Below are 14,918 nucleotides of genomic sequence, written 5' to 3'. Positions count from 1 at the left end.
ACTCTATCCCAGGACCCTGAGATCATGACCTGAGCCAAAGGCAGAGGCTTAACTGACTGAGCCATCCAAGCATCCCAAAGCAGTTTTATTAATAATCACCTAAACTAGAAGCAAACTAGATGTCCTTCAACCATTGAATGCATACCCAAACTATCGTACATCCATACAAAGAAATACTGCTCAACAGTAACAATAAACATGAATGAATCTCAAGTGCCTTCTGTTACAAGAAACAAGCCAGACTCAAAAGGCTTCATACTATATAATTCAATTAATAGAATATTCTGAAATATAACTCTTCCTGAAAGAAGTATTCTGATTTAAAAATATAGAAAAAATAGAGAAACAGAATAATCACCATTAGAATACAAAGGTAATAATTTTTGTAGGCAAGATCTACTATGGATGATAAAAGTAGTATGGAAAAGTTTGAGGCAAAACAGGATATTTGTATAGTGTAAATTATCTCCACCCACATATATACTAGTTACAAAAAGGGAAAAGTAACTCTACAGTGGATAATCTAGAAGACATCACCTTAACCAAGTGATCCATGCTAACATCCCAGGAAGGCATATGGACATCATGTTTCCTCCAATACAATGCACTCAGAAAGGTAATCCTGAGTGATACTCCTGCCAAAAACAAATAACTGCAAATCAAATTATGGGAAAACAATAGACACAACCACACTGAGAGACATTCTACAAAGTAACTGACTAGTGCTCTTGAAAAGCATCAAGGTCATGAGAAACAAGGGAAACCCAAAGAATTGTCACAGATTGGAAGATACTGAGGAGATGTGATAAGTGAGTGCAATGTGGGAGCTTGGATGGATTCTGGACAGATGAGGACAGTAGTGAAAATGTTGAGAAAATCTTAATAAAATTCCATAGTTTAGTAAATAGTTCTCTACCGATATTTATTTCTTGGCTTTGATAATAATCCTATGGTTATGTAAAACAGTAGCATCAGGGGAAACTGAGTAAAGTTTTATGGGAACCATATTATTTTCACAAATTTTTTTATAAGTCTGAAATTATATCTGAATGAAAATTAGAGAAAAGTCACAGTAATGTATTCCAACAACAATAAAATAAGCATTAAAATATTCATCATGAGATTAAATAAGGAGCTTGCTAGATTTCTATTCAATAACTTTATGAATAATTTTTTATTAGCAGCCACATATGCAAGGAGTCCATAATCATTTTCAGTAATTAAGACTTTTACTGGTCTAGGGGGTGCCTGGGTGGCTCAGTGGATAAAGCCTCTGCCTTCCACTCAGGTCATGATCTCAGGGTCCTGAGATGAAGCCCTGCATCAGGCTCTCTGCTTGGCAGGGAGCCTGTTTCCCCATCTCTTCTCTCTGCCTACTTGTGATCTCTCTCTCTGTCAAATAAATAAATAAAATCTTTAAAAAGAAAAAAAGACTTTTACTGGTCTGTAGCTAAAAAGACCATCAGGAACCCGGTGAAGGTTCCTGAGGAATGACTGATTGCCTGAACTTCCAGTCTGGCAGAACAGTTCTTATTCATGTCTATTAGAATTAGCCATAACCCTTCTCCAATTTGGCATCATCAAACTTTTTGCCAGAAAATAATTGCATCATGAATGATTTGGCAGGAATTTTTATTTTTGGAAATGAGTAAGGTTTCACCATCTAGATAATTCTATTCGATTTGATTTTGAGATATTAAAAGGCAACATTATGTATGCATAAAATTGTATTTATATTCCTTTTTTCTCTCCTAGTTCTTAGAGTTTACAGTGTTATCTTCACATTGAGCAACTTGTTACTAGAATTTTTAACCTGTTCCATCTTATTACAGTCTACCCAATAATTAGGAGGCTGGTTAGGGAGAGGAGAGAGCCATAGGAAGGAAACATTTAAGTTAGAGGCAGATCTAGGAAGGTCATTAGACTGGATGACCTTGAGAAAACCCAGATACTTAAAGATGGAAAGAACAAGAATAAATTCCTCCTGAATACAGACGAAGTATATTCTCTGTTGTAAATAGGGAAGTATATTCTGGCAGAATATAAACTGGTGATCCCAATTAGCCCCAGTGCTGCTTGAACACAGAGAGATTCACAGGGCTACCAGAGTATGTCATCTTGTTCCTATTTGTTACAGTCACACTTAGTTCTTTTTATCTTATCAATATGTATACATAATAATTCTGAATGGTAAATACTTTAGAGTAAATATCCTGAGAACCCACGGAGACTCCAGAAATTGCACAATAATAATTCATCACTATTTTCAGTAACAGCAAATAGTAAATATTAAGGATGTTAGGAGAAGAGAGAAAATACAAAAACTCGAAATTTCTTCTCTTTGTGCTGCCTCTCATGTTTCCTTTTCCCCTAGGTTGCACCTCTTTCCACTTTCATGCTATCAACCAACCCCCCCAACCCTAACCCTGCCGCCATTTGTTAACAGCATTTTTGGGGGCAGCAGCTCTGTCTTGAGCCTCAAGTTCTCTTGTGTCATGCTCACAATCTTCCTCATTTTTCATGATCAGTTTCATTTCACACTTTTCTCAGGGGCTAATTCAAACATTCACCAATGCCCCAAGGCCTCTCCTATCTCTTCAGCACATGATTGAAAAAAGGGAGGCTGGTAACCCCAGAGGTGTCTGGGCCTTCCAGGTACCCACGTTCTTTTCATATCATAGTTCTCTATGTACCCATGTAGGGTGCACTTAGTACATTTCTTTCCATCTCCTCAGGGATTTGGAAGAGGAAGAGGCACATGGAAGAAATGAGAGTAAGTTTTAAGATGTTTTGTCATTTAACCTGAATGTATTCTAGGATTCAGGAGACTAGTAAAGAACCAGAGGAGGGAGATGCATGGACCTGACCCAGGAGGACAGGAGTCTAGGCTTTCTTATTCCCTGCTAAATACCCATTGCTTATTAAAGTGCCTGGCACAGAATGGTTAGGCACATAATAAATATTACTTGCATGAATGAACTACATAGAAGACTAAATATTTGGAATGTAAGAAACCAACATAATCTAATTTGCATTTTTCACCTACCATCTGACTACAGTGTGCACACACCTCACAGTCCACTACAAGCTGACCATCTTCAGATATGCTATAATGGGCTGTGCCCTCCTAATTGCCTCACCCAACAGAAGATTTTCAATCCTTATCTTTCTTGACTTCCCAGCTCATTTTATTCTATGGATCGCTCCCCCATTCTTAGGGGAAGAAACCTGTTTTCTCCCAGGTTGTTTCTTCCGTCTCTTTTGTAAGCTTTTCTTTTTCAGTCTGCTTGCTAAAGATCAGTTTCCTCAACCTTCTAGGAAAGCTCACCCTCCCTATAGCTTCAACTGCCAATCACTGCTCATCTGGGGACTACTTTTTAGATTTTAACCTATAGTCCAGACATCTACCCAGGCTCCAGAGGTTTTCTAGAAGTCTTTAAATGTCTCAGGCACGTCAAGCACAACATATTCAAACTAGAATTCATTATTTTATCTCCAAACTTGTATTTCTCCAGAATTTTCTATTCCCTTAGTTACATTAAACCAGAAACTTCTAAGCCATCTTGAAATTATCCCCATTCCGTTACTCTCCATGTATAATTTAGTCACTAAAGTCTCCCAATTTAGCTTTGGAAACAGCTCTTGGAGCTATTCCCTTCTTCTTATCTTTACTTATCTAATCTATTTTCTCATTATTTTTCACTGGGGTTACTACATGAGCCTCCCTACTGTTTTGCCTCTCTATAATTTTTTTTTTTCAATATGTAACCTGTACTGTTATCACTTTGCTCCAGATGCTTTGGATGCCTGCAATATCCTGACTTCTTACTTAGCCACAAGGGTTGAGAAGCTATTTCCTCTGCCTGGAAAACTTGCCTACCAAATATTGGTATAGCTTGATCTTTCATTTATTCAGGTTTCTTTTCTCTTTACCTAAAATCATATTCATATATTTAATTGCTTTTGGTGTCTTCCAGTAGATAGAAGCTCTTTTTCAATACTGTATTACCAGTGTCTAGAAGAGTGAGCATCCAATAAATATTTACTGAATAAGTGAATGTTACATTAATAATAACTGTATCCAAAATAACACACATCATACTGGGAAATACTGGCTTACTGGTTTGTTGCTCCCAGTGGACTGATGCCAAAAAGTAGGCTTCTCAAGAGTATTGAGTGCTTCTTTTCTCTAGCTCTAGGTTTTAATCAGTAATAATGTCTAATACCTGGTGATACTCAGGAAATGTTCCTTGGAAAACAAAGCAAGAACAAAACTCTCAACCTATTTTAGCTAGCAGAGAAGCTGAACTCTGAAGGTAGGGGTAACAAACATCTAATTTATTTCATTAGAATCAGATATGCAGAATATTTACCCCTTTAATGTATATTCCTTATATCCAAACCTTGATTTTGCTTACAGGAACAATTTTACCCATACTTTTCCTCTTCACAGATGCTAAAGATAAAAGTTTATTGAAGGTACTTTTTGTTTCTTCCTGAACCTCTCTATCTTCTCTTTGGATCACTGATACAAACCTGAAGTTATTAAAAAAAACACACAAACAACAACTTGGAAGTGGGGTGATAAGTTATCATGGTACAAATTCTTTTCACCAACATCTTGTGACATTCCTCTTCCTTTGGCAAAGGAATGGAATCCAAAATATTAGGGCTAGATGTGACCTTCGTTGTTTTCTAGTCCAACCTTCATATTTTAATCTTTTTGCGTGGAGGAAAAAAATTGAGGTTTAAAGACATTGAGTGACTTATCTGAGACTCTGTAACAGGCATTAGGATACACAACATGGTGGGGAAACAGGTATCATAATAGTTAAAAACTTAGACAATATTACTTGACAAGTAGAACGTACTTCTGGGACCAGAGAGACAGTTCTTCTATATTTACTGTACAATGTACTTGACTGGCTGGAATCTGCTCTCTGACTTAGAGTCTGTGCAGACTCACCAAAACTGTCTGGAAGGAACCCACAATATTCTGGATTATTTAAAGAGGGTTTGGGCAGGCCCAGCACTTTCTGTTGTAGTTGTTAGGGACGTCCAACAATGAAATGAAGTTATGTTTGGGAATTTGTTTGCTATTCTGATTGGTTTCTACTACTCCTTTCTAGATCTATGATTTGTTAGAGATGTAGTTGTTCTATCTAAATTTAATTATCAGCTACTAAGCTGGAAGAGGGGAACTTCATTAGTTCTCTCTTGTTTCTTCCTTTCATCATGGGTATTCAAACTGCTGGGCCTGGTCTTCTGGAGTGTGGTTACAGCACAGTATTGCTTCATTATCTAACTATAGTTCTTATCTTTTTATAGAAGAGTAACTTTTTCTCTTTTGGGCTATGTAATTAATGACACTGGTGTATACCTTACTAGTTACAAATTGCTACTATCCATGCTACTAATGGCTACAAGTCTGTTCTCTAACTAATGGCTTCTATTTGCTTCTTGGAGAAAAAGTATGTGCTAAACACATGGTTTAGCTTGATTAATCCCTTTTTATACCAGTTTTATCTTAACAGGTTAATGTAATTGTGATGTGTATCAAATAAATATGTTCAACTTTTATCACACATACTTTTGCTATAATGCAGCTTTTCATCATTTAACTTTAAAGTTTAAAATAAAGATAGCTATATGACCAAATATGAAAGAACAAAAACATTCCCAAGAACATTATAATAGGTATCTCTCAGAGAAAAAAAGTATACATAAGATAAAAAGTATGCATATTAAGAATTTATAAAAGGATCTGATAAGATTTTGATCTATAATTTTGCATTACTTTCAACTGAGAATCTGTGTAAAAAGTATGCATATTAAGAATTTATAAAAGGATCTGATAAGATTTTGATCTATAATTTTGCATTACTTTCAACTGAGAATCTGTGTGCTTACTTCACAGAAGCCCAGGATACTCTACTAAAGTGACTACATAAACCTATCCCGCATCTTTATCTTTGTCAGTATTATCTTTTATGCAATATGGTAGTCCTTAGGGAGCATTAATTGCTAGCTATCTTTTAGCTACTTAAGGCCAATCTTGGAACAATTACCATGTATTTATGGGAATGAGGCATTCATTTATTTATTGCCTTCTCTTAAAAATCTCATAGCACTGGAGTCAAGAAGATAACAGTATAAATATGACCACTTATCTTTGTGTGAATTACTCCTTTCTCCATCTCCACCACCCATCTCAGCAGCAGCACAACACCCTTATATGGGGCTCACTTGTACAAGTTAAAACTGTAATGATGGTTGCCACTCAAAAGCATATTAAGCCTGTCCTTTCTTTTTTTTTTTTTTAAAGATTTTATTTATTTATTTGACAGACAGAGATCACAAGCAGGCAGAGAGGCAGGCAGAGAGAGAGAGAGGAGGAAGCAGGCTCCCCACAGAGCAGAGAGCCCGATGTGGGGCTCGATCCCAGGACCCTGGGATCATGACCTGAGCCGAAGGCAGAGGCTTAACCCACTGAGCCACCCAGGCGCCCCAAGCGTGTCCTTTCTTAATTATTTTTTTTCCCCTTCCTTCCCGGCTTCCCTCACTTCTTTCTTTTTCTTGAAATAGAAAAAGACCTTGACTTAGGGAGCATAAAAATCTGACTTTGTAGAGGTCACTGTTCCCATTTTTAAGACAAGATTGTCAGAAATGTCAAACAATCACTGTGTTAGTTGTTTGCACGTTTATATGAAATAAATTGAGAATTTCAAACTGGCAGACGGGTGCCATAGACTATCTCATTAAACCCATTCAGCTGATTTAGGATAACTAAATCTTACTACTTCATGGGACTATAAATCTTTTTCCTTTTTATATACTTTTATGCATATATATGCATATAAAATATATGACAATATGTGAATAAAATACATAGGACTATATGACAAAGTCATATCATATTATTTATAAAAAGGGAGAAAGAAAGGTCCAATACTTTTCAATCTCTAAATATATTGTTTGACACTTCTTTCCAGATATTACATGCAAAAATACACATAAGAAGACTTCAATATTATATTTAAATTGTTATTTTAAATGCCTTGCAGATATGCAAAGATGTAGAAGCCAATTTTAAAATTGTATTTTTCCTTCCAAAGAGATATAAGATGGAAGGAATGACTTGAAAAGTTCATGCTAAATTAATGACAAGGAAGTCAGAAAATACAAACAAAATAATTAACATGCTATTTCTTCTCTCTCTTTCTGTCTCTTTTAGATTATAATCTTTGCTAGCTATTGTGGTATAGCTGGATCTTTCCAAATTTTACATTTTAGAAGTAATTTATTTCACTAACCTAAATATTTGATTTTAAAAACTAGTACTATATCATTTTATTCAGATTGTCATTTACTTAATGTTATTTAATTCAGATAAGATAAAGATAATTAAAGTATAAAACTGGTTCATTCACTGTAGATATAGAAAATAAAAACCAACACACACACATGTACACACACATAACACACACATACACACACCCTATGGGTTTCAGAGTCAAAAAGATCTCAGTGTGAATACCTGTCATGCTACTTACTATGGGTTAGAGGTCTTTCTACAGGTTAATTAGTCAGAGCTTCAGTGGATAATGATACTCACAGTAGTTGCTGTGAAAATGAAATGGTAAACTATATGTATAAAGTGCCTGGCACATAACACCAGTGATGGCTACCATTTAATGTGGTTTATTATAATACATCCTATGCTAAATGCTGTATACATTTACAAATTTATTTATTTATTATTTATTTATTTTAAAGATTTTATTTATTTATTTGACACAGAGAGAGAGATCACAAGTAGGCAAAGAGGCAGGCAGAGAGAGGGGGGAAGCAGGCTCCCTGTTGAGCAGAGCACCCGATGCAGGCTTTGATCCCAGGACCCTGTGATCATGACCTGCGTCGAAGGCAGAGGCTTAACTCACTGAGCCACCCAGGCACCCCTACATTTACAAATTTAATCCTTACAGTATTTCCTATGGAGTAGGAACTATTTTGGCCCTATCTTTATAGATGTGGAAGTAAAGGCTAAAGATGGCAAATAATTTAAAGCTGCACAAGTCTTAAGTGGCAAGAGTAGACTTCTAACTTTTAAAACTTTGTGGCTTAAAACAACAGTCATTTTAGCCTTTTTCACAATTTTATGCGTTCACTGGATTGAGCTGGGCAGTTCCTTTGCTCTACAAGATCTCAACAGCAACTACAGCAATCTGTGGGTGGTGGTGGTGTTAGTGGGGAGAGGTTGCAATGTCTGAGATGGTTTATCTCAAGCCTGGCATTCAGGCTGTCTGCAGTGGGTGCAAACAGAGCTGTTGACTAGACAGTCTTGCTTTTCTCCTCTCTGCAATACTGCTTGAAGCCTCACCATATGGACTGGATTTGCTCAGAACTGGAGGCTGGGTTACAAGGAGGAGTGTTGCAAGAGGACAGGCTCCAAAGTTCAGACATGTAAGATGCTTCCACTTTCATCACATGTGTTAATGTCCCATTAGCCAAGGCCAGTCACATGGACAAGCCCAGAATCAATAGAGAGAACAACAGAAGTACATAAATGCTGGCAGGCACCATTAAAGTCACTAAAATAACAGACCAGTCCAACAGCTGTCATCAAGAGAGAGGGAGGCAAACCATAAGAGACTCTTAACTATAGAGAACAAACTGAGGGTTGCTGGAGGGAGGTGGATGGGGGATGGGTTAGATGGGGGATGGGCATTAAGGAGGGCACTTGTGATGAACACTCGGTATTATATGTAAGTGATGAATTACAAAATTCTACTTCTGAAACTAATATTACACTATATGTTAACTGGAATTTAAATAAAAACTTAAAAAAATGGATAACCATAAAAAGAAAAAAAAAGCGCTCTTTTGTGTCTTTCAGACTATGGAGGCTGTCGATACTCTTCTGTTCCCCTTGGTCCAAATGTTGGTCAGTGCCTTGTGAGAAAGACTTAGGAAGACATAGCCAATTAATGTTTTTCATAAGTTTTTATATTTTCCTGCTTTCAAATATGACATGAAATTTCAATTTTGTATAAATGGTTTTAAAAGAAATTTTGGTTTTCTGAAAAAAATGTGTCTCAAAGATTATTTTTTCTGAGTTTTTTTCAATGCCATTCTCTGTTAGGTTTTATATGTTATAGTTCATTAGTGAATAAAATAAGGAGAAATGTAGTTAAGGTTTGTGTCCTATCATTATTCAAATAAAAGTGATTATATAGCAATCTATTTCTTAGAGTATAAGATTAATTTTGTATTTTGAAGAAACTTCCAAGGAATGGCTTTGATCCCACTATTTCTATAAAAACGGGATTTTTTTCTCAAAGTTGCAATTCTTATATCCATTTTATATAAATTATAATAATTTAATTCTAATGGCATTTCTGTAGATGGGTTCCATGTTTAAAAGTCTTACTTCAGATAAAACCTCTATATTTGTATATGAGATTTTTTTCTAAACAGAAATATTTTACTTTAATGACCCAAAATACTCAAAGTGTTTCTTCTACTCATATTAAAATTTTAGCAGCTTTAGAAGAAGTGAATAGCTTATAGAGATTAGAAAAAATACATAATACTTTACCTTTGATTCATTACTTCAAGTTAAAATAACAAATGATTTATAGGTAATAAACCATTTCAAAGCTGTTTGGTGACCAGTGCAAACTCTGATAATGTCATAGCCAAATATCAAGGCTCTGAGGGATGATATCAGAAATTAAACTATCCCCTTAATGGCTGTGGTATTGCTATTAAGCTTTTGTTTGTTTGTTTGTTTGTTTGTTTTTTAAGGAACTGAGATAGAAATATATAAAAGAAGTCACGAAGAAAATCAGTACTTACTTTTTGTCACAACACCTTCTAGTCGAATGATATTTGGGTGGTCAAACTGACCCATGATACTAGCTTCTCTTAGAAAATCTCTTCTTTGTCGATCCATGTGGCCACCTTTCAAAGTTTTAATGGCAACGGGGATCTCTCTTTTCCCTGGTGTCTTCAAACGTCCACTACAGACTTCTCCAAATTCTCCTTAAAATAAGAACAAAAGCAGTTGTTTGTTTAAACAGAATACCTACATTCTAGAAGAACTGAATTTGTCATATGATAGCATCTTTTTGTTTTTTAACATAATGACTGTCAAGGGTGTCATTTCCACATGGAGATTTCTTTCTTATAAATTAAATTTGTAATGACAATATACTTGATCAGCATCATTTATAATGAATAATGGAATGCATTTTCCTATGGTGTAGGACAGGAACTACCATTGATAGTTCTCCCTGATCTCTAGAAAAATTATGACTAGCAGAATGGGTGATGCTAATTTAATTCTATAGAAAAGCAATCACTGCATAACATTTCCTGTTCCTGTTCTTAGTACTGATATATGGGCCAAATGCCTCTCTATTCAGGGAATCCATCAGGCAGAGTAGTGAATTTGACCCTGTAGGCCATATGTCTGAGCTTCACTACCATTAGAAATCAATGCATGGGTCAATTGGTATATGAACATATTGAAATGACCCTGACCTCAACTATAATAGGTGATTATACAAACTAAATTACAAGTTACATGGCTGTAATGCAGATATAGTAGGATGATCTATGGTTCAACATAGATGGTTTGACTTCGTTGGGCAATAAGGAATAATAGCCAAATATTTATGATTAATTTACTACATGTATATTCAGTGATAGAGTGCTGTGAGTTTCAAAGAAGTACGAGTTGGTCTCTGTTCTTAGAAGCTTATAATAGAGTAGAAGAGTTTAGCTGAATATAAGTAAAACACTTAAGAACATAAGAACCAATCTCTGCTAATGCTGTATTCTTTAAGAAAGAATGGTGGGTTCTGGAAGACTTCTTACAGCAGGTCAAACTTTTGCTGGACCTTGAGCGATGGCTGCAATATTTGGATATTCAAGAAAAACAGTGACATTCCAGAGAGTGAGAAAAGTGAAGACAAAATTTCAAAGGTTGGAAGCCATAAAGACACAGGGATGACTAGAGGGATTATCGTGGGGAAGAAGGTTGGACGTTTTCTCAGTGAAATTCAGTAAATTCAATAAAGTTTAAAATTCAAGACTTAACTTTTCTGAGGCCAATTACCTACATTTACTTAAAAGCATGATGCTTGATCACCAATTTATTAATCTGGAAAGTGAAGCCAATAATAAAATCTTCCATAATTCTATAATGTCATACGGATATTGGGAAGATCAAAAGTGATGACACGTGTAAAAGTCCTTGTCAACTGTAAAGCGTTATTCATGTGCTTTAAGTTATATGAATCTTTGGAATGGTCAAAAAAATGAAAATTAAACAATCCTCAATTGGTTTATTAGCTAGAATTTCTGGCTAATAATTTAATGCAATGTAAATTTGAGTGTAGAGGATGAAATTAAATTTTTGTAGTATTACAGATTTCAGTTATCTGTATTTTCTTTGGAGCAATTCATTATAGTTAACCTAATATTGACTCCATATCAATATTAAGTACTTCTTGGTATAAATGCTAGGATATTGTTTAAGTAAAAAACAGAAACAAAAACAATGTAAGAAGGAAACAAGCCAAAATGTTGCTTCTCAAATTATGTGCAAACATGTCCATTAGAAATAGAAAGCAGTCTAACAAGAGGGTTTACTCTATACATGTTAAGCCAACAAATAAGCAAACAGAAAACACAGACTATAGTGGGATCCCTAAGTTCAGAGCCTATGATATGGGAATTTTACAAATCTTGTTTAATTTAATATCAAAACAAGAAATATCTTTTTTGCTTAATGATACTCTCAACCTGTTCTTATGCTCACAGGGAAAAGAAGCCACAGTTTTTCAGTTTTGTTTGTAATATATATATTTTTTTATTTTTCAAAAGATTTTCACTCAGACATAAAAAAATGGCAGTTGATAGAGACGTTCAACCTTCTGGGGGCTCTGAACCTTGAAAGAAAAGGTGTGTACATACATTTAAGTTAATGTCTGATATACCCAGGCCTATTAACTTGAAATTCCTTCTCAAATCACTGTGGTTTGTCATATGACTATCGAGAACAAGACAGGTATTTCTTCTTTTCCTTTACCTTGCCTTAGTAAGTCTGCTAGTAAATATAAAAACTTAGAAATATGTTAAAACTCCTCACCTGCCATGAGCCCATAATCCAAGTGATTTTCTGTTAACATTTCATAGTAATCCAAATAAACTTTTGAATACAGTGAAATGAACAGAAAAATCTGTTGTTATTTGATCAAGGCAGGCAGAGTGGTAATTTTCTTTGGTTTTCTGTTGTCTGAAATTCATGTATCCTATTATCACCAGGCAGGTGTTTTCTTCATGTCAAACTTTGCACGATCAAGCTGTTATCACACTTATTTCAGTGACACTAAATATGATTGCCTCAATTAAAGATCTGAGACTCCTACCACATTCTTTAGGCAAAATCCAAAAAAATTCAGTCACAGAACGTATTAAAACCCTTATCTGTGCTAGGTAAGCCTGTATCAAACATATCAGACAGCAAGGAAAAAAAATATTTTAAATTAAATGCATAATTTAAGATATTGCCAAAGATTGATCCATTATATTGTTGTTCTTGCAGCAAGAGTGGAGACCCTGTATATAACCATAAATAAGATAAATCATTCCTCAATAAGATGTGTGGACATTTATATATCCTGGTTAGTCCATCATAACTCAGGACTAAAAGAATATGGTGTTAACCTCAGATATTTTTCCTTTCCAATCATTTTCACCATCATTGTTACCCAGGTAGCTCTTATACAGTGCTTACTACCATGAGTCAGGTCTAAAAACTAAATATGTACTTTAACCTTGACAACAAACCTTTGAGGTGGGTACCATTATTTCCCTCATTTTATAGTTGAAGAAGCTGAGATACATGAGCTAAGTGACTTATCTATGGTGACATAGCTAGAAAGTAATAAAACTATAATTTGAGCCCAGGAAGTCTGGCTCCATGGTCCATGCTTATAACCACTCTTCTTTGCCAGCCGGGATGTTTGTCATAGTTAACATTTTGTTATTATGCTATAACAATTAGTATTGGATTTTCCATATAAAGTCTACCTAACCAAATAAAACTGTGGGAGAATGGTAGAGGTAGTGAGGGACCATCCATTTTGGAGGATTATCATTTCACAATTTCTTGGTGGCTTTCCAAAATTTTCTTTTTCATGTTCTGAGAGTCTGTTTCTCCCCTACCTCCAACCCCTTGAGCATCACTGAAGAAAAGAGCCATACTCCCAATGGCTTTTTGGAACATATCTCTCAGGTCTAATGAGGTATTTTGCTCTTTACATTTTCTGTTTCTCTCTGACAGGAAAGCTCTCCACAAACTCTCTCCCTTCCTCTCTGTCTCCATCTTCCTCAGTCCTTCTCTATGTGGATGGCTTCTTAGTAGCAGTGAAGGCCAAGATTTGAGGTTCCTCCTTCAAAAAATTTCCTCTGATTGATCGATTGAATTTAATCCCTACTACCTTCCTTCCCAAATGAAAAAGAAAAAAAAAATTAGCAGCTCTACAATCAGAATCTGGCCTCGCTTTCAGAGCTGGGCTATGTTATTCTCCTATCACACACTATACCAGACTTGACAAGGTCATCCTGAGAGCATAATAAAATGAGACAGGCAAAATTTTGCCTAAGCAATGACAAAGAAAGGCAACGTCACATGCCAAAATGCTAAATATACCCACCTCTCTGTTAAAATGAGTAGCTGCTGCTTCTTTACCAGTTATAACCTTATTCTTGTTCTAGTCTCCCCTCCATGTAGATAAAATTCTTTAAGATACTGTAGTGTAAGTCTTAAAATTAAGGCTCAATATTATGTGCTGCTTTAATATCTGGTGGAAATTGGGAAGGACTCAAATAACCTTCCCAAAGTCTTTCCCTCCCACTCTGCTCCCATACATAAGGTCTTCCAGCCAAACATCCCTCTTTATCAAATAGATCAGATATCGTTCTTCCTTATTCCTGCGTAGCAGGTTCCACTTTCCTGCCAGTCTGTAGAATGATTCAAATAAGCCAATCACATCCTCCTAAGGTAACCAGGGGTGCCTCATCCTATATCCTGTTACACAGCCCTCTGGTTATTTGTTAGGTTCCCAAGTGTAACCGCTAGGTGGCCCTGTATGGTGTCCCCTTCACCCATGGGCTGTGAGTACATATAGTTAATAAACATCTACCAATCTCATCTGCCTAATGTAAGGTGTTGTGTGTTTGGCATCCCATGGTCCTAGGGTGAGGATCTCAATCTCATCAACAGGGTAAAGCACTCTACGTGGGAATATAAATTAGCTCAGCCACTATGGAAATCAGTATGGAGACTCCTCAAAAATTTAAAATAATAGAAGTACCACATGATTCAATAATTCTAGCACTGGGTATTTACCCCCATCCCCAAATGAAAAAAGGGTACTGAAGATATACCTACACTCCCATGTTCATTGCAACATTATTCATAATAGCCAAGATATGGAAGCATCCTAAGTGTCCACTGATAGGCAAATGGATAAAAAAGAGGTGGTATATATACACAACAGGGTATTACTCAGCTAACAAAAAGAATGATATTTTGCCATTTGCAACAACATGGATGAACCTAGGGGGCATTATGCTAAGTGAAGTAGTCAGACAAGTACCATATCATTTCACCCATGTATGGAATCTAAAAAACAAAATGAATAAAGCAAAAAAAGCAGAAATGGCCCTATAAATACAGAGAACTGGAGATAACCGAAGGAGAATTGGTGGGGAGATGGGCAAGAAAGGATTAAGGGGAGTGGGAAGTTCAGGCTTCCAGTTATGGAATGAATAAGTCACAGGGATGAAAGATGCAGCATAAAGAATATAGTCAATGGTATTGTAACAGTGTTGTATGGTGACAG

At 35.8% G+C, this 14,918-nt stretch overlaps 1 protein-coding gene across 4 annotated transcripts in view; it reads right to left on the bottom strand.

Moving 5' to 3' along the window:
- Positions 1 to 14,918, bottom strand: part of EPHA6 (EPH receptor A6) — an 835,383-nt gene that overhangs the window by 174,645 nt on the left and 645,820 nt on the right. For 3 of the 4 annotated variants that reach the window (XM_032882241.1, XM_032882242.1, XM_032882243.1), the window contains one exon: positions 9,859 to 10,044. In XM_032882241.1, the coding sequence (XP_032738132.1) occupies positions 9,859 to 10,044 (186 nt within the window). Of the gene's footprint in view, positions 1 to 9,854; positions 10,045 to 14,918 lie in introns of all 4 variants that reach the window. The other variant, XR_004385536.1, reaches the window with a different exon arrangement.

This window comes from Lontra canadensis, unplaced genomic scaffold (genome assembly GCF_010015895.1).
Source record: "Lontra canadensis isolate GAN:19392208 unplaced genomic scaffold, GSC_riverotter_1.0 scaffold80, whole genome shotgun sequence".
NCBI lineage: Eukaryota > Metazoa > Chordata > Mammalia > Carnivora > Mustelidae > Lontra > Lontra canadensis.
The sequence above is the reverse complement of the archived record's forward strand: the minus strand, read 5'-3'. Positions and strand labels throughout refer to the sequence as shown.